The following is a 21,339-nucleotide window of genomic DNA, read 5'->3' as shown; positions in this document are numbered from 1 at the left end:
ATATCAATGTACAGATAGATAAGCCTGATTGGATTGGTGTTTCCTTCTCTGGGGGAAGGTCATAAAGGCATACCAATGTTTGGACCAATCATTTGTGAGAGATTTTGAGGGGTAAAAGTCAGTAGACTTGGTGTCCGGATTACTATGAGGGCTGGTGATCTGGACAGCTGCAAGGTGTTCTAGACAGGTAAGAAGGAGTAATTTCTAAAAGTAATTTCGAATAGTCATAGTGTGAATAGTGTGATTCTTTCCCCCAAAGGGGCCGTGGCCTAGGCTCATGATGACGCGATGGCAGTCTGGTCTAATAGACCCGGGTCGGTGAACAAAGAACCAAATGACTTTTGAACCGGTTTTGCAAGCGGATGTTGAATATATAGAACAGGTCCCTGTCTAGATTTCATGAGTAAGAAGCAACATATCATCAATTTCATAGCTGCTTTGATGTCAGCACAATCAAAATTGAGCATTGGGATATTAAAAATGGTAAAAACCAGTTTAAGGGAAGTATTTCAATCAAACTGATATCTTCACACTGAAATGGCCTATAGTCATGTTTAAAAAGTACATTCACAAGCATTAAGCTTTAGTGTTGCACATTTGTGAACTATGTCTGCAGACCACTCACTAGACTTCTAAATTGCATAATTTCCATTTTCTATTGACATACAATGGAAAATAACAAGCTATGAATCCATTGTTATCTTTATAGTTTAAAGCACCATATCTCCAAACCTGCATAGAATGAGCAATTAGCAATCTGGTGAGTGGTAACAGAACTTAGACAAAATGTGGCAATTCTTCAAATCTCATGCGTTCTGCAAACCATAGCCACTACATCATTATGCAACTGGTGCTTTGGCACCCGTGCATTCGTTCTGGGCGTCATTAACATTATGGTATGCAATATGCAATATTTTCTATCAAGCACAGCCAGCTGTCTAGTCTACAAGCTGACTGCCCCTGGAGTGAAAAGACGTCTATAGAGAGTTGGTCTATAGTGAGGCACCCTCCGATGTCAGGCACAGAGAGGTGGGGAGGTGTTGGGGAACTCCAGCTACTTGCTGGTGGGGTCGTGGTGCTGAGAGTGGGCCTCTTCAGGAGAGTGTGTGTGCTGGGGCTGAACAGATGGAGGGCCTGGGAGAGTTAGGGGTTTGGGTACTGAAGCCTGGGTGAGTGCTTGGATTGTGTCTTAACATGGTAATGTATATGGAGCTGTGTGTAAGCATGGTAGTGCAGTGTTGGTGGGCTCAACAGCCACAAAGAAAATGTTGGTAATGAGATGGAAACCGCCCCATAAGCTCAGTATAGATCATTTTATGATATAGTAACATTAAAAGCTTCTAGTGCTCGAGCACAAAGAGCAAAGATAGAAAACATACAAAATCTACAGATTGCGGCTTAGAAGGTCAAATCATGACTCTATAAGCGTCTCTATAAGCATTTAAGCATCTTTGAGCATTGAGAAAAGCGCTATATCATTTTTATGTATTGTTATTATTATTATTATTATTATTACTCTAGTTAGAATGTGTGCAGTGCATGTGACAGATCCACTAGCAGCACTCATTCCAACTAACTTTAAAGCTGGAGTGCGTAACTTTTAATACTGTATGTATATGAACATCCGTTACATTCAAGCCATTGCCAAACGAGTTCCTACAATGGTGATTAAGATGATGCTGTACCAGCGCCACATAACTCTCTGTATTTATCAGTACAGCCTGCCAGAGTTTTCTGTGTCTGTGGCAACATTCCCACGCGGTAGCTGGATGACCAGGAAACCGGTGCCTCGGCCCAGCGTTAGCCAGTCTCTGTGCAGACGCAGAAGGGTACTTTTAACATCGTCATAGCGATGCCAAGGGATTTAACAAATAGTTAACATAGGACGAGATAGAAATGGGAACAGGTTGGTGTTGGGAAGTTGTTCTTGCGACTTCGGTGTGTTCATGAGTTTTTAAGGCGTAATGTGGAAACAACATGAATGCTACATGTATTTTATTGCTCAGTGTTGAACCAACACGTTGACAGCTGGTTCCAGTTTTTGCGTGACAACGAAGAGCAAAGTAAACAGTCGGGAACTCATTTCCCCCGACACCACATGAATGCAGCGCACATACTCTCCCTGCCAGAGGGGCCAGAAGGGGGAGACAAAGACTCTGCACTGCAAAAGTTACACACTATAGCTTTAAGTAATTTAATGTACACGTATTAGTAGAATTATTATTTAGACTCATTTAGAATTATTTATTTTTAGAGGGAAATATTGATTTACCTTAGTGAGAACCCATGGGATAGGTATAAGGGTTGTGAAAAAGGGTTATGGGGCAGGTGGAAAATGACATACAGACAGCATGAGCAGATAAGTGATAATGTATGCATCTGACTCACATGTATATTTATGAATCTATAAGTCTATTGTTTATGCCTGCTGTAAGTATACTGTCCAAAACCATGCATTGTTACTTCCACTTGAAAAATGAAATGAATAAAAAACAAAATGTCCAAAACAAAAACAAAAAAAAACAAACAAACAAACAAACAATGACAACAAAAACATGTTAGTGTATACATGCATACTATCTCATAGGCCTGCAGACTGTATGTTTGTGTACACATGCATAGTTCTAGTGGTGGAATGGTAGTTGTCAAAAGTCCAACTGTGATACAGTCAGCGGCTGTGTGTTGTTGTTTGTGCACATCTACTGTACAGTATGTCTTCATGGGGGTGCTGTGTGTGCGTGTGTGCACGTGTGTAAATGTGCGTGTGCACGTGTGTATATGTGCACATAATGGGATGATGTGCCAGCTGTATCAGAGGGTGCAGCAGTGACTGACAGAGACTGGCTGAGAGAGAAGCAGTCCTCGGGTGGCGTGAAGAGAAACAGCGTCGGAGCACTGGGCAGGGCGGCCGCATCCAAGCCAACTTGCTGTGCCCGTGCCCGTGCCCAAACTCACTGCAACTTACACTTGTGCGGCGTCACCAGCAAGTCCAGAGTCTTTTGCGAGAGATTGGGCCAGATCGCCATCATCTCTTTCCTCAGCTCCGCGTCCATCTGGTGCTTGTCGACACCACCTGGGCATGTACAACACACACACACACACGCACGCGCACGCATACACACACGCACAGATATATGGACACAGGCACGTATGGACATCCATGCCCATGTATATGGATTCACACACACATAATGAAAATCAAACCAGTCACACTCATAGCCATTCCAATTGACACAAAAGGGCATAAGAATAGACATACAAACATGAAAACAAACACACAGACAAAATACATGGGTTTGTTAGCACAGTAGTTACTTAAAACGATGTGACCAGCATTGTTTTAGTGCAAAGTAATGATATGCAGTGCTCAGCTAACAACAGATAACTGCCCTGTATAATGCACACAAGACACACTTTTTTTTTTACACTGAACTGGCCAAACGGCACGCTGATTCCAGTGGTGGGACTGTGAATCCCCACCTTCAGTGTCGCACCCAAATGATGCAATAAATGGTGCAAATAAAGACAACACACAGGATCTACTGCCATAGAAAGCACTGTACATAAGATACAGTGGGAGAGAAGCGTCAAGAAGGTTTCTGGGTTCACAAGAGAGCAGTGAAAAACAGAGGATGTAAGAGGGATTCCAAACCTTCCTGGCCACCCTTGGCAATCTTGATGTCCAGCGCCGTACGGATCAGGGCCATGAGGGTGGAGTTGAAGTGGACCGAATTGTCGTCGGCGACAGGCAGGTCCATCCGGAGCAGTCTCTGCGAGGGAGCCAATCAGGGAGAGCGTTGAGAAAATCAGGAAGTAAGCAGGCGCGGCAGGTGTTTGGAACCTCCAGGAGACAACGGGGAGGGGTGTGGAGTTTGCAGCGGACAGGGGAGAGGATTGGGGGGAAGGGCGGGGTTGGGGTAAAGGAGGTGGGAGGAGCTCTGTAGCATCTGTAGCAGGCTCTGGCTCGGACTGTCTGCTTGTCCAAATGTTAACGCAACCAATGCCTGGGGCTCTGCTGCAGTGCCAATGCTTCCATTCTTGATTTTCAGTGGGTGCCGATGCAAATCATATGATTCACACATGTTAATAGTTTTTTGTGCAAAAATAGAACCTGTGAGTGACAAGGTATTCAATGAAGACCCTAATTTAAGATTGTCCCTCGAAGTATTCACTTATTTCCATATCATAGCGTTATGTATTAAAGTTTCTCGATGAGCAAAATACCTCACAGGTTTGTTAAACTGAAACCGTTAGCATTTCATTGAAGAAACAGTATGGCAGGCTGAGTAGTACCTACTGCTCTCCAGAGCTCCCCCTGGTGGTTTGGAGGTTCACAATAAATAGAAACAACAGAGACCAGGAGATAAACCAATAAACCAAAACCGACCGAGGAACTGCAAGGAGGGGGGGACACTGTCGTTTTTGTTTATTGGTTCGATCCTTCACAAGTCTTGTTGGTTTATAATAGAAATAGGCTAAACAAAGACACACATGCACCGACGACAGAGTGACGTTAGTGTGTGTGAGGTGACAGAGGACGGCGACAACCCAGACATGCAGCATTCCATGCTAACCCCCCCGCGGCCCGCTTAAACAGCTCTCCTCCCCTCCATCCATCAAAACACCATCATTCCCCTTCCCCCAACCCCTGCTTGCACATCCCACCCGCCATGCTGCATGCGATGCACAGTGCACACGCAATATGCCTCACAGGACAAGGAGCTGCGCAGCCGTACACAGAAAGCATCCTCAGTTGGCGACGTAAAAATGAGTTTGTGAATTGTTTTTAAGTGGTTGTTATTAGAGGGAATACGGAAATTGATTTGTAGATGGTGAAGCTACACTGAAACGATAAGAGATAGAGCTTGCTCTATCTAGAGTTGTCTGATGTCTAATGTGTGAGATATGGGCACGGACTTAGACGGTTAATAGGTGAGAGAGAGCAGCATTCTGTGGGAAAAGAAGAGAAGAAGAAACAAAAGAAAAAGTCCCGACAGGTGTTAGGGAAATGTGGGCTGAAAAGAAATAGATCTTCTACCACAAAACAGATGTGGGGAAAAGTGATCAAAAAGAAAGATAAAAGAAAGGGAAAATGAAATAAGGGCTACCACCACGCATAGCAGTTTGTGTCTATATAAGACAGTGGTCCTGCCCAAATTGGCTCAGCTGTCTCTCTACAGGACAGAGGAGATCAAATGTCAAAAGCTGTGGAGCTAGAGGGGGTCATTGTTCTGTGGGATGGGTTCAGGTTTGAGGGTCAAGGCTTAGGGCAAGGACTCTCACTGGCAAAGTGGTTATGGAGGGTGCATGGTACTGTAAGGTATACATGTAGAAGGTGTGGGCAAAGTCTGAACAGTTACAGTGTTAATCTGAAGGGTTAGATTAAGATGGTAAGGGAAGGTTGCTGAGACTGAACCATTGCAAAAGGGGAATTAAGGGTTCACGTTTTGGTTCAGGATGGAAGCTTTTAGGAAAACAAACTTACCGAGGGTCAAACCAAAAGGATGGAGAGAAACAAAACATGGGGAGAGGAAGAGAGGAGGCCGGAGCAGGAGGGATGAAGGGTGGGGTGGGGATCCGGGGGTCCACCATGACAGCAGAGAATGAGATGCTAGGGGAGCATACCTGGGTCAAACAGTGTTTGCAAATACTTGATGGTTTGTATTCGTCTACTCAGGTGGATATCATGGGTGGAGGTTTTACATAATGCAATTGGTTTAGGTAGTAAAAGCAATGCACATGAAAGCTAATTTGGTACTTTCTTACCATTTACAACTTACTTGACACCATAATATATATAATATACCCTACCCATCTGGAACTGAAAATTATCTGTAACTAACTATTTGACCAAGTTGTGCTGGAGAGGGAGAAGAGAGTTGGGAAAAGCAATGGCTAGCGATGGAGAGATCCTCTGTGCCTGCACAGGCTGTGTGGCCCCATGAGGCTCACAGTGATCCACCACTGATGAGGTATAAGGTTGGCAAAATATATTGGCATAAGTGTATTATAAAACTACAAGGGTTGATAATAAGAGGTGTTAGAGCAGGTGAACAGGTGAACAACACTATTGCTTATGAATATAATATGTGGCACTATGAAGGTAAATGTGTTATTATCAATCTGCATAGCCAATTACAATGAGAATTTGTGTGTGTCTGTGTAAGTGACATGTGAAAGACGGGTGGACATGGTTGATGGGAGATGTGTGTGAGTATGTGTGTGTTGTTGTTTTTTGGGGGGGAGGTGTTTGGCATGCAGAAGGCAGGTGTATATTATGTGGGGGGGGGGGGGGGGGCAATATGCAGAGATGCGGGGGGGGGGGGGGGGGGGCTGGAAACAGAATATAACTGCATTGACGAAAGAACCAAAGGACAAAGAGAAGATTGGACTTGCAGATAGAGAGGCTGCTTGGAGCTGCTACATGAACGTGACAGAAAAAAGAATTGCTTTTATATGGCAACCAAACACACACCACTAGCACAAGCTCTTCTGCTCTCTCCCATGACCAATAGCATAAGGATGTCTGTGTGGGTTGATATGACCTGATTCTAAGTGTGTGTGTGTGTGTGTGTGTGCGTGTGTGTGTGTGTGCGTGTGTGTGTGTGTGTGTCCCATCCACAGGACGGAGCGACACAGAGGACGTAAGTCTTGTGGACCTTCCAAGCCCTGCTGCACACGCATGCTTTTGTGTGTGTGAGTGTGTGTCAGCTGTGTCTACATGTGTGATTCACTATGGTTGCGTTGTTTTGTCGAAATGAACTAAACCAGTGGTTCTCAACCTTTTTCATATCGAGGACCCTAATTTCATCCATATTAGACCCACAGCCACGGACCTCCACTCCACGAGATTTTGTCTCCTGGACCCAAATCAGAGGATATTTTTTATTGTTAGATCTGATTTTGCCCAGAATTCCATGACTATTTGTATTGGAGGAAGAGAGATAACAGTGATCAAAATGATCAAAAATAATAATTCTCCTACAGTCTTTAATTGTGTCCAACTTGTAAATGAAATAATGGTGAAGTTCACAACAATCCATCAATTTGCTGGGGACCCCCTGCAACCCCATTAATGACCACTGGTGGTCCCCAGACCCCACGTTGAGAACCACTGAACTAAACAATGATACACATTGCATACATGAAAGTGATCACTTTAATGTATATGTCGCAAGTCAGTTCATCACTTGACTGTAATTACTCCACTTATTCAACGAATAATATAACACTATAATTATGTTAATTATATTAAAATAGTCCGCATAATCGTTCATGGAAGACAACATATAAGGCCACAGTTAGTGTTTTGGGTGATAATGTGTGTGGGTTTTGCATGTTGGTGTAAGGAAACATGGATCTCCATTGTACACGGTGCAAACGAGCTGAGAAGGTCCCTCCTGTCGCCCCCTCCTGTGGATACGTCCGCCTGACTCACCCTTCACCCTACGGTACGTCTTCCTGCCCGCCCCTTTGCCTCCACTCACCAATCCCACACCACCACACAACGCCACAACACCGACCAGCCCACCCCCACTCTCCACCAAAAGAAACGGAAAAAGAGAAACAAAAGAAACACCGACACTAAGGGTACACCACGTTGAGCGCTGATCCCCCACCCCCGGGACCCTCACGACCCATAGCCCCCATGGGAGAATGGGGGGCGAAGAGGAGGCCCTTGCTGACCTTGTAGGCCACTCGTGCTGGACACCTCTTCCCGAGGCCTAGTGGAGGACACATGTGTCTCAGCATGTCATACATTTCCCTGCAACTGATCCTGCCACTGCACCAGCAGCCAGCGCCACCACCCCGGTAACACGCGCACAAAACAGAGACAGAGAGAGAGAGGGGAGGGGGGAGAGATAGAGAGAGATGGGCAGAAGGTTTGAAGTGAGGTAGAGATAAGGTGGAGATAAGTAGAAGGATGGAGGGATGACATGAGAAAGAGAAGAGATGGTGAAAGGAGAGAAGAGGGTGCGAGAGGAGAGAAAGAGCAAAGCAAAATAAAAGAACAAAACAACAGAAAGACAAGGTTACTGGGCTGATCTGGAGAGAGATTGCGGCAGTGGCTTCTCTATGAGCTACAGAGCATTTGTGGTGGAAGTACGCAAGGCTACCTGTCAATGAGAGAAGGAAGGGAGATAGGAGGAGGAGGACGGGTTTGAGGTTTGAGAATTACATGTATTTTTTTTCCCAGTATCAGAACACTGTTCTATGCAAGCAGAGGTATGTGTGTGTGTGTGTGTGTGTGTGTGTGTGTGTGTGTGTGTGTGTGTGTGTGTGTGTGTGTGTGTGTGTGTGTGTGTGTGTGTGTGTGTGTGTGTGTGTTTGCATAGAAGAGCAGGGCAGAGCTTGACAGCAGGCACCAAGCTGCTCCTGCTTGGACGAAGAGAGAGGAGAGGAAGAGGAAGGGGTGTCAATGCAGTTTCTGTCTTTCCCCCAACCCCCAAAGACCAAGAACAATGCAACGCTACAGTGGACAGTAGTAGCTTGCTACATTATAGCCATGGCTCCACAGCAAGCAAAATCAAATATTAATAGTCAAAATAAAAAAAATAAAAAATATGACTTGTTTTTCAATGTGACCAAACTCTTAATGTGGATTTTTTTTCTCCGTTTTTACATTTCACATAGTGCATTTCACATGCTTCTCTGGGTGTCTGCATTGTCCCGCACATTCTCTCAGCAGTTCAGAATGCAAGTCGATAATGGTGGAAAAGAAGTTGTAAAATAGAAACGAAAAATAAATAATAGTAAAAATAATAAATAAATAATAATAATAAAGCGGCATTCACTCCATTCCTGGATGCTGTAGCTAGCAAGTGTGGTTGAGAGGTTTTGTTTGAATGGAAGTCAAACCTTGCAGGCCACCCTATGGGGGCATTTCTTGCCTAAGCCGAGAGGCGGGTCGATAACTCGTAATAAACTGTACATGTCCTTATAATGAATGCGCCCACTGCAAGAAGAATACAGGGGGGTTAAGAGACACACATGTACACACAGGATAACACACACGCACACGCACACACACGCGCACACACGCACACACGCACGCACGCACACACACACACACACACACACACACACACACACACACACACACACACACACACACACACACACATATAAAGAAGAGAGAACATTGGGAAGAAGAGCACAAGATTGACAAGTACACAATACCAGTATATCAATATACTATACAACAGGCTTGCTGCAAATAACAGACACTTTACACATGCAAATAGCCTTAGCACTGGCGTCACAGTCTTTCCCTCTTCCAAAATCTCCTTACTCTGTCTCTGCTTCCTCCTCAGCTCTCTCCTGCCTCCTCTAGTGTCCTTACTCTGTCTCTGCTTCCTCCTTAGCTCTCTCCTGCCTCCTCTAGTGTCCTTACTCTGTCTCTGCTTCCTCCTTAGCTCTCTCCTGCCTCCTCTAGTTACTCTGTCTCTGTTTCCTCCTTAGCTCTCTCTTGCCTCCTCTAGTGTCCTTACTCTGTCTCTGCTTCCTCCTTAGCTCTCTCCTGCCTCCTCTAGTGTCCTTACTCTGTCTCTGCTTCCTCCTCAGCTCTCTCCTGCCTCCTCTAGTTACTCTGTCTCTGTTTCCTCCTCAGCTCTCTCCTGCCTCCTCTAGTGTCCTTACTCTGTCTCTGCTTCCTCCTCAGCTCTCTCCTGCCTCCTCTAGTGTCCTTACTCTGTCTCTGCTTCCTCCTCAGCTCTCTCCTGCCTCCTCTAGTGTCCTTACTCTGTCTCTGCTTCCTCCTCAGCTCTCTCCTGCCTCCTCTAGTGTCCTTACTCTGTCTCTGCTTCCTCCTCAGCTCTCTCTTGCCTCCTCTAGTGTCCTTACTCTGTCTCTGCTTCCTCCTCAGCTCTCTCCTGCCTCCTCTAGTGTCCTTACTCTGTCTCTGCTTCCTCCTCAGCTCTATCCTGCCTCCTCTAGTGTCCTTACTCTGTCTCTGCTTCCTCCTCAGCTCTCTCCTGCCTCCTCTAGTTACTCTGTCTCTGTTTCCTCCTCAGCTCTCTCCTGCCTCCTCTAGTTACTCTGTCTCTGCTTCCTCCTCAGCTCTCTCCTGCCTCCTCTAGTGTCCTTACTCTGTCTCTGCTTCCTCCTCAGCTCTCTCCTGCCTCCTCTAGTGTCGTTACTCTGTCTCTGCTTCCTCCTCAGCTCTCTCCTGCCTCCTCTAGTTACTCTGTCTCTGTTTCCTCCTCAGCTCTCTCCTGCCTCCTCTAGTTACTCTGTCTCTGCTTCCTCCTCAGCTCTCTCCTGCCTCCTCTAGTGTCCTTACTCTGTCTCTGCTTCCTCCTCAGCTCTCTCATTCCTCCTCTAGTTACTCTGTCTCTGCTTCCTCCTTAGCTCTGTGCTGCCCCCTCTAGGACAAGCGCTCACTGGATGTGTGCACAATGTAATTAAGGATTGGCTAATTGGGTAGAGAAGCAAATGCTTGGTAAATGGCTAACTGCTTAACAACCACTTGTGGTGCACAGAGCCCCTCCCTCTTAAATATGTGTTTTGATGTCATGCCATGTCTCTGCTCCCCCTATCTTCTCCTTCCGGTACTGTGCCCTTCATGTGATACTGTGCAATTCCTGTAGGGGTTCAAAGTAAGGCAATTCTTTCAAGATGATAATGCAACTTACATTGGAGTTAATGTTACTTACTTTTTACTCCTTTTTTAAATATGGAAAACTGGCACTGAATTAAAAATAACTCTGCTGATTATAAGGTATACAGACTATGTCACAAAAAACATAAAGGTGGGGAAACTGAGTTTAGGGGACTTTAGCCTTCACTCTGTTTCTGATGATAATTTCCAATCAACTATTTCAATCTCTCTCATGCCTCTGTGACATTTTTCTTCTTTGTTTCTTCACCCTTTCTTACCTTTCCCACTATTTCTCTCTTTCCTTCTCTATGGTGCTTCTTCCTTTCCTCTCAATTTCACAATTTTCCCTTCCCAGTCTATCCCTTCCTTTTCTTTCCCATTACACTCTACAGGACAGTGTGAGGGCAACAGACAGGCACTGGAATACAGATACCATCAAACTTAGCATGTCTACATTGGACATGTAGACTACACAATGAGACAGGGGGGGTGTTTGGAGTGTAGTCGTTGCCCTATTAAGTTGTTGGCAGTATTCAGATTCCAGAAGGGAGAAGGGGGGGGGGGGGTATATCTCTGAACAATTCACAAAAAAGAGGGAAGGGCGGTTGACTGGTGAGAGAACCAGATGCCTGATGAGGTTAGACTCAGCAGGTCTTGCAGCTGTTTTGGTGAAACATTACATTTTTGTTGACCTCCATTTTATGAGGTTTAAAAGACTTAAAATGTGTTCACTTTTTATCTTTCACTTATGTTTCACTATACCGTTGAAGATGTCTAATGCTGATAGTCTACACACAATAATGGTTACAGCATGGCTAAGAAGTTACTGCTTTCAGTGCTTGGGCCCTTGTCTGTACTGTAAACGACCACATTAAAACAAGTGAATTAAATATACACTCACCGAGCACTTTATTAGGAACACCTTACTAATACTGGGTAGGTATCAGCTTTCAGCTCAATGTCAACTGGCTAGCAAAGTGAAATCCGCCCTAAGGATCGCCGTGTTGCATTCTGAGATGCTTTTCTCCTGACCAGTAGTAAAGAGGTTATCTGAGGTACTGTCGCCTTTCTGCCGGCTAGAACCAGTCTGGTCATTCTCCTCTGACCTCTCTCATCAACCAGGTGTTTCTGTCGCAGAACCAGCGTTCTGTTGGACTGTTGTATGTGAAGATCCCAGGAGATCAGGAGTTTCAGGAATACTCAAAACCAACCCCTCTGGAAGCAACAGCCATGCCTCGGTCAAAGTCAATGACATCACAATTTTCCCCAATTTTGATCTTTGATGTCAAACTGAGCTGAAGCTGCTGACCTGTATCTGCATTGTCTTATGCATATGCACTGCTGCAATGGCTGAATGGATAATTGCACAAGTAAGCCGGTGTATAATAGATGTTCCTAAAATGCTCAGTGAGTGTACGACAATAAGGCATTTGATCTGATGTTCCTGTTCCTGAGGGTTAGCTCCTAGTAGTGTGTATGTGCTTGCATGAGAGATCATGTGTCGTGTGTGTGTGTGTGTGTGTGTGTGTGTGTGTGTGTGTGTGTGTGTGTGTGTGCGTGCGTGCGTGCGTGTGCACTACCACTCACCAGGCAGCAGGGTCATACTCGGCCCATATCCTGACATACTCATCCAGGTGGTGAGGTCCCAGGATCGACGAATCTCTAGTCAGATACTCAAAGTTGTCCATGATGACAGCTACAAACAGGTTCAGCATCTACATGTGGGCACACATGCACACGCGCACACGCACGCACACACACACACACACACACACACACACACACACACACACACACACACACACACCCCATGCAATAGCAATGATGAACACGTCGGCGTGACAATTGCCCCTCAAATTTGAATTCACAGTCATCCATTACTTCTCAGAGCAGCACCGGGTGCACATTAAGATGCCATATTGGCTGGCTGATAATTTTTTAATTATTCATTTGTTTTAAGCAACAAACTATTATTTTCATTATCGATTAATCTGTCGATTATTTTCGACTACGGTAATTGGTTAGTCGCTTAGTCTATAAAATGTCACAAAACAATGAAAATGTCGATCATTTTTCCCCCAAAGCCCAAGATGACATCCTCAAATGTCTTCTGTCCTGACCAACAGTCTACAACCCAAAGATAATCAGTTTACTGTCATATAGAAGACTAAAGAAACCAGAAACTATTGACATTTTAAGAAGCTGCAAGAAGATACCGTAATTTAGTTTAGTTTATTAGACTTCTTAAAGATTAGATTTCTTTAAAGATACATGCTACATAAGACATGCATCTTAAAAACCATCAAGGATATCACAATAAAGTCAAAGACTTGTTTCCGTTGTGGTCCTTGGACTCAACAGACAATATCAAAAAATAAACACAGTATAAACATCAAGCACAAATTGCATAAATAACATTGCTAACAAAATACCCTATAAAAAAATACAGATCCAAAGTGAAAATATCACCTACCTACATACATACTCACATAGGCTACTGTATACAGTACACCCACACACACTCCCCTCAACACTTGATCCCACATAGCTAGCTACTATACAACATGCATCCAGAGTACTTTCCAATGTCCTACCTCGACCCTGTTCAGCTAATCATTTCCCACATTTACATTTAAAACTGTGCGGTAAGACTGACTTGTTTTTACTTCTACTGGAAGCCTATTCCACTCTGCTGCTGCCATAGAAAAGTATTCTGCCACCAACAGGTCTTAAATCTACCTGGCACAATATCTGTGGCCCTGTCCCTAGTAGAATAGCCATGAGAGTGTAGAATCATTACTAAAATACTTTATCCCATTACCGGATTGCAGGATTTTGTAAGTAAACCTCAATTTCAACTGCCTTACTCTATTTTCTACTGTCAGCCACTATAATTTCTTAAATTCAGGAGGACCAACATGTGTTATGGGACCATAATCTAATTCTATGAAGTATGATCCAATACCACCCTGATTAGTTTATTTAGAGCCATTTGAAGATGAGTTTTTATTGCCTTGGGGGCGCTGCTGTACCATGTAGTACAAGTCAAAGTGCTGTATCAAAGCTCCTGCTAATGTTTTCCGGGTTTCCTGAATCATGAGAAAGGCCTTAGGTGCCAGGAATGTGACTTTCTGGTTAGCCTTTATAATAACTCTTTGTCGCATAATCTCACCACTCAGGGATCTCTCTAACTCACAGCCTAAGTATTTAACACATGTTTTGGCTGCAATCTAAGTGTAACCCACAGTAATTTTGAGCCCTGAGGCCCGGCATAACCACATTTTTGAACCAAATAATATAGTTTCCATTTTGCCAAGGTGCAAAGACAATCTATTTACAGACAGACAGCTACTGATGTTTTTCAATCCCTCGCTTAGCTGGCTCTCAACAATATTTTTGACTTTGTGGGAAACCAGCAAGGCTGAGTCATCCGCATAGAGAAAAAGATCACATTTACAAAAAGATTTCATGTCATTCATATATAAAATAAATAACAAAGGACCAAGGACACTTCCCTGCGGCACGCCACAGTTGATCTCTCTAATAGTTGCCGATTCATTTCTGTCGATCGACAAATCGATGAATTGATTAATCGTTGCAACTCTAGCTTTAAGGCTTTTTAAAGTTAGGTCTGGTTCCTCGCTGCCAAAAAAGTGTTTTGAATTGTACCGAATTGAGGGAAAGGGGTGTGGGTGAGGGTGCTGGGGACGAGGAGGAGTATGTCCTCACCAGGAACGAACAGAAGAAGATGAAGGACACAAAGTAGAGGTAGGCGAACTGGCTGCCACACTCCGGCTCCGTATTCCCTGACATGGGGTCGCACTCCTTCCCCCCGAGGCACGCCAGCATGATGTCATGCCACGCCTCTCCTGTTGCACTCCTATAAACACAGACAGACAAGGAGACATCTCCATTTGCTTCAATGGCTGTAAACTGTGTTGAAACGGACACTAATAGATTCATATCACACACACTCACACACACACACACACACACACCTGAAAAGAAGCATGAGAGACTGGAAAAAGTCCCTGAAGTTGTTGTGTACGTTGATGGCCGTCTCTTCCTCCACAATAAGCCCGATATTGCCGAACAGCTGTTCAACACAAGCATGTTGTTAGTACTGGACTCCAGATTGTAAACCCTTTGGCTACTTCTGCTCTCACTCACAATGTCAAAAAATAAGCAATGCGATAGTTCTTGAGATATTAATTAGTTTGTTTGACACAGCCTTTCAGCTTTATTTCATACTTCTGCTGCAGTGGCACCTGTAAGTAAGATTTTGGTTGTCGTAATGTCATTCTGATTCATCATATTCACGTTCCTCATCATCATCATGATCCTTCTCTACTTCCTCCTCCTCATTATGCTATGCAATATATTGAATGTATCCCAGCATGCATTGCAGCACTTCTGGGTTGAGGCTCTTACTCACCTGCATCCCAATGATGGCATAGATGAAGAACAGCATGGCTATGAGGAGGCAGACATAAGGCAACGCCTGAGGAGAGACACATTATTGGTTTAGACATGAAGTGTGTGTGTGTGTGGGTGCGCCTGTGTGTGTGTGTGTGTGTGTGTGTGTGTGTGTGTGTGCGTGCGCGTGTGCCTGTGTGTGTAAATGCCATGTATTGTACATGATGATGATACATGTGACTTCACTGCACAAAGTGCACATACTAAACTGAGTGTGTGCATTTCTGTGCAATCAACATTATGTGCATGCATATATACACTGCTTTTGTTTGTGTGCATTAGGGGTTGGCAATAAATCAATATTATTATTGATCCCATAAACTAGGCCTAAATAACCTTTTTGTAATACATTGTCGATATTACCAATATACCTTACTTAGAGCATCCGTCACTGACTCAGTGCAGCGCTCTTTCATTATAGGGTCAGTCAGTGCAATGCATTCAAGCAGATTGCAAGTACATTTGGCACATGTTTGTAGGTGTAGACCATAGACTGTATATTGAAGGTCTTGTAGTATATGTTGGATATGTGAGTGTGAACCTTGAAGGACTTGTATTGTATGTTGGATATGTGAGTGTGAACCTTGAAGGACTTGTAATATATGTTGGATATGTGAGTGTGAACCTTGAAGGACTTGTATTGTATGTTGGATATGTGAGTGTGAACCTTGAAGGACTTGTATTGTATGTTGGATATGTGAGTGTGAATCTTGAAGGACTTGTATTGTATGTTGGATATGTGAGTGTGAATCTTGAAGGTCTTGTAGTGTATGTTGGGTATGTGAGTGTGAACCTTGAAGGACTTGTAGTGTATGTTGGGTATGTGAGTGTGAACCTTGAAGGACTTGTAGTGTATGTTGGGTATGTGAGTGTGAACCTTGAAGGACTTGTAATATATGTTGGATATGTGAGTGTGAACCTTGAAGGACTTGTATTGTATGTTGGATATGTGAGTGTGAACCTTGAAGGACTTGTATTGTATGTTGGATATGTGAGTGTGAATCTTGAAGGACTTGTATTGTATGTTGGATATGTGAGTGTGAATCTTGAAGGTCTTGTAGTGTATGTTGGGTATGTGAGTGTGAACCTTGAAGGACTTGTAGTGTATGTTGGGTATGTGAGTGTGAACCTTGAAGGACTTGTAGTGTATGTTGGGTATGTGAGTGTGAACCTTGAAGGACTTGTAGTGTATGTTGGATATGTAAGTGTGAACCTTGAAGGACTTGTAGTGTATGTTGGATATGTGAGTGTGAACCTTGAAGGACTTGTAGTGTATGTTGGATATGTGAGTGTGAACCTTGAAGGACTTGTAGTGTATGTTGGATATGTGAGTGTGAACCTTGAAGGACTTGTAGTGTATGTTGGATATGTGAGTGTGAACCTTGAAGGACTTGTAGTGTATGTTGGATATGTGAGTGTGAACCTTGAAGGACTTGTAGTGTATGTTGGGTATGTGAGTGTGAACCTTGAAGGACTTGTAGTGTATGTTGGGTATGTGAATGTGAACCTTGAAGGACTTGTAATATATGTTGGATGTGAGTTGAGAACCTTGAAGGACTGGACGAAGGTCCAGAGCAGGATGCGGATGGTTTCTCCCTGTCTCAGGAGCTTGATGAGACGGGCTGCCCTGAACAGCCTCAGGAAACTCAGGTTGATGAAGTTATTCTGCAGCACAGCAGCCGCAACATGAGCAGGCGGAGAGAGAGCGAGAGAGAGAGAGAAAGAGAGAGAGAGAGAAAGAGAGCGAGAGCGAGAGAGAAAGAGAGAGAGAGAGAGAGAAAGAGAGAGTGGGGGGATAGAATGGATTAGGATTGAGAGTTGAGGAAGCGAGGAGACAGGAAGAGAGCAGGATACAGAGACAGGAGAGTTGGAAGAGGAGGAGAGTATATAAGGAGGTGGGAGGATGATGAGGATAAGGGGGGAGAAGTTAGTTGCTGGGCAGAGAGAGCAAACAAGTGTCCTCAGCTAAAGATCACAAAAACATTCAAATGAAAGGGGTAAGATTCAAAACCAAACCGAGGGATTCAAACTCAACACAAATGAAAAGAACCAAGAGCCAAACAAGTCAAAGCAAACCAAACTAATAAAAAAAGGCAAGGCTCCAACAGGCTTTTCATATCCAAGGAAGTTAGACATAACCAAACAAAACAACACAGTCAGGGGGGAGGGGGGGAATCATCCAAACGGAACTAGTTTCATCCAATTGGGGTACGTAGTAGTAATCGTGGTAGGAGTGGTGAGTAGTTAAAGTGCAAGGATGTCGGGAGGTTTTCTTGTAAAGGCAACCAAATGCACTAATTCTCTCAAGGCAAAACGCATCATATTTTAAAATGAAGCAAGCGCACACACAGCATGCTAGTGTGCACCAGTACAAGGGAGCATGCTAGTGTGCAGCAGTACAAGGCAGCATGCTAGTGTGCACCAGTACAAGGCAAAACAGCAAAGTAGTTTATGCCCCAGCAAAGGGGATCGACCACTAAGTCATGTGACATACTGAAATAAGACCAAGCCAAGTAAGCACAAGAGGGTGGTTAAAGGACCAACAACTCATTATAAAATGACCATTAAATGATAACTCCATCTCTTTATAATCATACATGGGGTACTCTATGTGCTTTACACACCTTATGGTTTACTGTAGGTAGCCTATATGAGGTAAGACATCTAGGTGACAATTAGGTGACCAATCCTAAGTCCCTAAAGTCTGCTAGAGTTAATTGTGACATCACACACTCTAGACCGGCTCCATAGGCTGCTATAAGCTTGCTCAAGTGTTATTGGAGCACAGAGAAAAAAGAGGCAGGACTTAGGAAAGGTCAATTGACATTTTGACTTTGAGGGATGCATTCTTTTTCTTCTAGTTATTATTGATTTACGTACTATTATAAGCCTGTAATGCAAAGTCCTTCAACCATCACAGGACACAACAGAAGCCTGGAGTGCTCAAAAAGGGATTGGCAGCAGGCATACATATGCAGGTTCCATCCATCTGCAGTCATGCTAGTACATTATGCTGCGTGTGCAGTGTGTGTGTGTGTGTGTGCAGTGTGTGTGTGTGTGTGTGTGTGTGTGTGTGTGTGTGTGTGTGTGTGTGTGTGTGTGTGTGTGTGTGATGTGAAAATAAAAGGTTACTGCCAAAGACATGCAATCGGGCAGCATGCATCACGTGTTCCCTCTGCCATGGGCAAAGCTTTGCACTCGCTCACTCTGTCGCTCTTACTGTCGTCTCTCCCAGTCACTGTCACTGTGTGTGTGTGTGTGTGTGTGCGCGCACGTGCGTGTGTGTGTGTGTGTGTGTGTGTGTGTGTGCGCGCACGTGCGTGTGTGTATGTGTGTGTGTGTGTGTGTGTGTGTGCGCGTGCACACCCACTATGGCCAAAGGACTGGTGTAGCCACATGGTCAGCTGGGTCCAGCCTAATAGCTGTCCCAAGGATCCACTCGAACCAGGGCAGGGCCACCTTTACACACTGTGCTGGTGTTAGCTAGAACAACCTGCCTTGCCTGAGGCCCTCAGATTTTACTCAACACTTCCTATTTTTAAAAATGGTCTAAAAACCTTTCTGTTTAGCACCGCTTTTAACTGTTGAAATGTCTATTTATCCTATTATTTTCCTGTATTGACCAAACGTGTAGCATCTTACTGCTTTTTTGCTTTTAATTGTCTTTTTATCTTCTTTTATTCTCTTATGTCTGTAATGTCTTGTGAAGCACTTTGAATTGCTTTATGTATGAAATGTGCTATATAAATAAAATTGACTTGACTTGACTTGACTTGACATGGCAGACCCACATGGTTACACCATCCAATCCAATTGAATGGAAGTGCTCAGTAAAAAGTATGTATGGGTTGGATTTATGACTGGATGAAATACAGTGACTGGCAGAGAGGTTAGTAAAGTCGCCAAACGAATAAAAAATTAGCAAAACTCAGAGGTCACTCAGGGGTCAAGCAAGACATGCACTGCTCACAGCCACCACACGGGGGAGGGGGGAGGGGGAGCATTCAAAAGCATGCAGGAAAATAAGATCTCCAAAAAATTACAAACCATCTACATGTGGATGTTGTTATGGTTTATAGTGGCACATTTTTGGATTTTTGGTTGATTCGAAGAACAACCAGAGCGATTGACCAGGCCGGTCGTCATGGATGGACACACAGGTTTCATAGTGCATTTTGATTGGACGGAATCGCAGGAAGTAGTAGGTGGTGGGGGGAGAAGGGGGACGGGGTGAAGTAGATTACAGTAGGTCGCCGTTAAGTTTGTGGACGATTTAAAGAAAGCATGTAAAAAAAGATAAAAAACAAGAAAGAAATCAATTGTCATTATAGGAACAAGTTAGGACAGCAGCAAGTTTCTGTCCCAGCACCTCTGCACATTATGTACATCCATACAGCAGGGATACAAAGGACCAAGACAACAAATGTACTCAATCTATCATGACTGTCAAGTCGGTTGACAGTTCAACCAGTGCAGTGCAGTAACACTAACAAGTAGTCTTTTGAATAGGGAGGGACACAAAACAAAACAATAGACAAACATGCATTCTACATCTGCAGAAACGGCTAGCAGTTACTGCCAAAATTGACCAGTATTTGGCGGGTTGCTATCATGTATAAATTCAAGCATTGTAAAAGTCTTATATCTGCTTCCTCAGACATATCTGGTGCAGGTTATAGGCTGTAGATGGTAGCACTTGACTCTAGGCTAACACAAACAATTCTGGTTCTGTCAATCTGGGATAAGCCTTATTGACTAACATTTATTAACAAAGCTGTCCAAGAAATGAACAACTTTTGAATACAGTTTATAAATTCCACGGCCACCAGGTCTATCTGTAATTTCGCATACTTTCAGTAAATAAAGAAGATACAATGTTTACAATAATAAACACATAAAATAATCATATACTATGATGTTATTACACAAGATGATCAAAATAGGCTACTCTAAATATGCACATTTACTGTTCCAAAAGCATAAATATATGCTCTCACACACATACCGTACACACACTCTAGCAGGGCTACACATCAGCTACATAAACTCTTATTCAGTGTCATGGCTAACTAAATAAAATGATAGATCACTCTGGCCAATAAAATAACCTTTTGTTTACATAACTGGTTGGTTAATTGCTCACTCAGTATCAGCCGCAGCCTTGCCTTAGGGGGCTTTCAGGTGAGATAATCATGCACCCTCTGGCAGCCATATTGGAGGTTTGTTATGTTGACAGTGCAACCTCTTTCTCTCTCTCTCTTTCCAGGGTTTTCTCCCATTTTCTCCCCAATTGTTCTAGCAATCCCCCTGCTATCCCGGTTGGTGCTCCACCCCCTCTGCCAATATGGGGAGAGCCGCACACGCTTCCTCCGATACATGTGCAGTCGCCAGCCACTTCTTTTCACCTGGCAGCGAGGAGTTTCACCTGCAGGACATAGTGCGTGGGAGGATCACGCTATTCCCCCCAGGCCCCCCCACCCCCCAAACAGACCCCCCGACTGACCAGAGGAGGCACTAGTGCAGCGACCAGGACTCATACCCCACCCGCAGACACGGCCAATTGTGTCTGTAGGAACGTCTGACCAAGCCGGAAGTACTGCTGCCGGTAGATTTACCTGATAAAACCATTCACTTTTAGCTGAAATTACTAAATGGATTGATATCTGTAACTTGTACCTTTCAGATATCTCTTCTCTTGCCCAGTTGTTATACTCTAACCCTAACCTCTATATATTTAGCCATTATTTACGCACGGTTGTATGGTTGCCAGTAGATTTGTGACGCAACTGCAAAGCCTCTATTGGCCACCTGGGCTCTAGCCTGATTATATGATTGGCTGTCAGGTTGCTTGGCGAAGCAGCGTACTGGCTGGCAACAGCGAGTCAGCAGCATGCTCCTAGCCTTGGCGTCGTGGCTCAGTGCTGGCTAGCTTTAGCTCAGTCGCTCCTCATTCCACCAACTGGGACAATTATATAAGACTTTCAAGAGACGTTCATGCTTGACTGGGCAACGCAAGACTCAACAGTGCAACCCCCTCTCTCCCTCTCTATCTCTGCCTCCTCCTCTCTTGTGTCTCTAGTCTGCTGTAAGTATTTTAACACACTGTGGCAGATGTGTAAGCCCATAGACGCATGCTTAAGCCCACCAAAGACGTGTCCGCGCTCACTTTCTGTCACATACACTCATACATACAAATACACGTTGACAAACATCACAAACACATTGTCACGCCCGTGTGTCTACTCATCGACATAGTGGGCAGC

General features: G+C 44.2%; 1 protein-coding gene across 1 annotated transcript in view; it reads right to left on the bottom strand.

Moving 5' to 3' along the window:
- The window catches only part of cacna1aa (calcium channel, voltage-dependent, P/Q type, alpha 1A subunit, a), a gene marked incomplete at both ends in the record, with an annotated part of 192,414 nt that overhangs the window by 22,379 nt on the left and 148,696 nt on the right, over positions 1 to 21,339 (bottom strand). Inside the window, 7 exons of the mRNA XM_083648784.1 lie at positions 2,966 to 3,073; positions 3,653 to 3,770; positions 8,860 to 8,956; positions 12,188 to 12,315; positions 14,330 to 14,480; positions 14,599 to 14,696; positions 15,036 to 15,101. Of these exons, the coding sequence (XP_083504910.1) occupies positions 2,966 to 3,073; positions 3,653 to 3,770; positions 8,860 to 8,956; positions 12,188 to 12,315; positions 14,330 to 14,480; positions 14,599 to 14,696; positions 15,036 to 15,101 (766 nt within the window). The remainder of the gene's footprint in view (positions 1 to 2,965; positions 3,074 to 3,652; positions 3,771 to 8,859; positions 8,957 to 12,187; positions 12,316 to 14,329; positions 14,481 to 14,598; positions 14,697 to 15,035; positions 15,102 to 21,339) is intronic.

The sequence above is a fragment of the Poromitra crassiceps genome, assembly GCF_964638095.1.
Source record: "Poromitra crassiceps genome assembly, chromosome: 13".
Classification (NCBI taxonomy): domain Eukaryota; kingdom Metazoa; phylum Chordata; class Actinopteri; order Beryciformes; family Melamphaidae; genus Poromitra; species Poromitra crassiceps.
The sequence above is the reverse complement of the archived record's forward strand: the minus strand, read 5'-3'. Positions and strand labels throughout refer to the sequence as shown.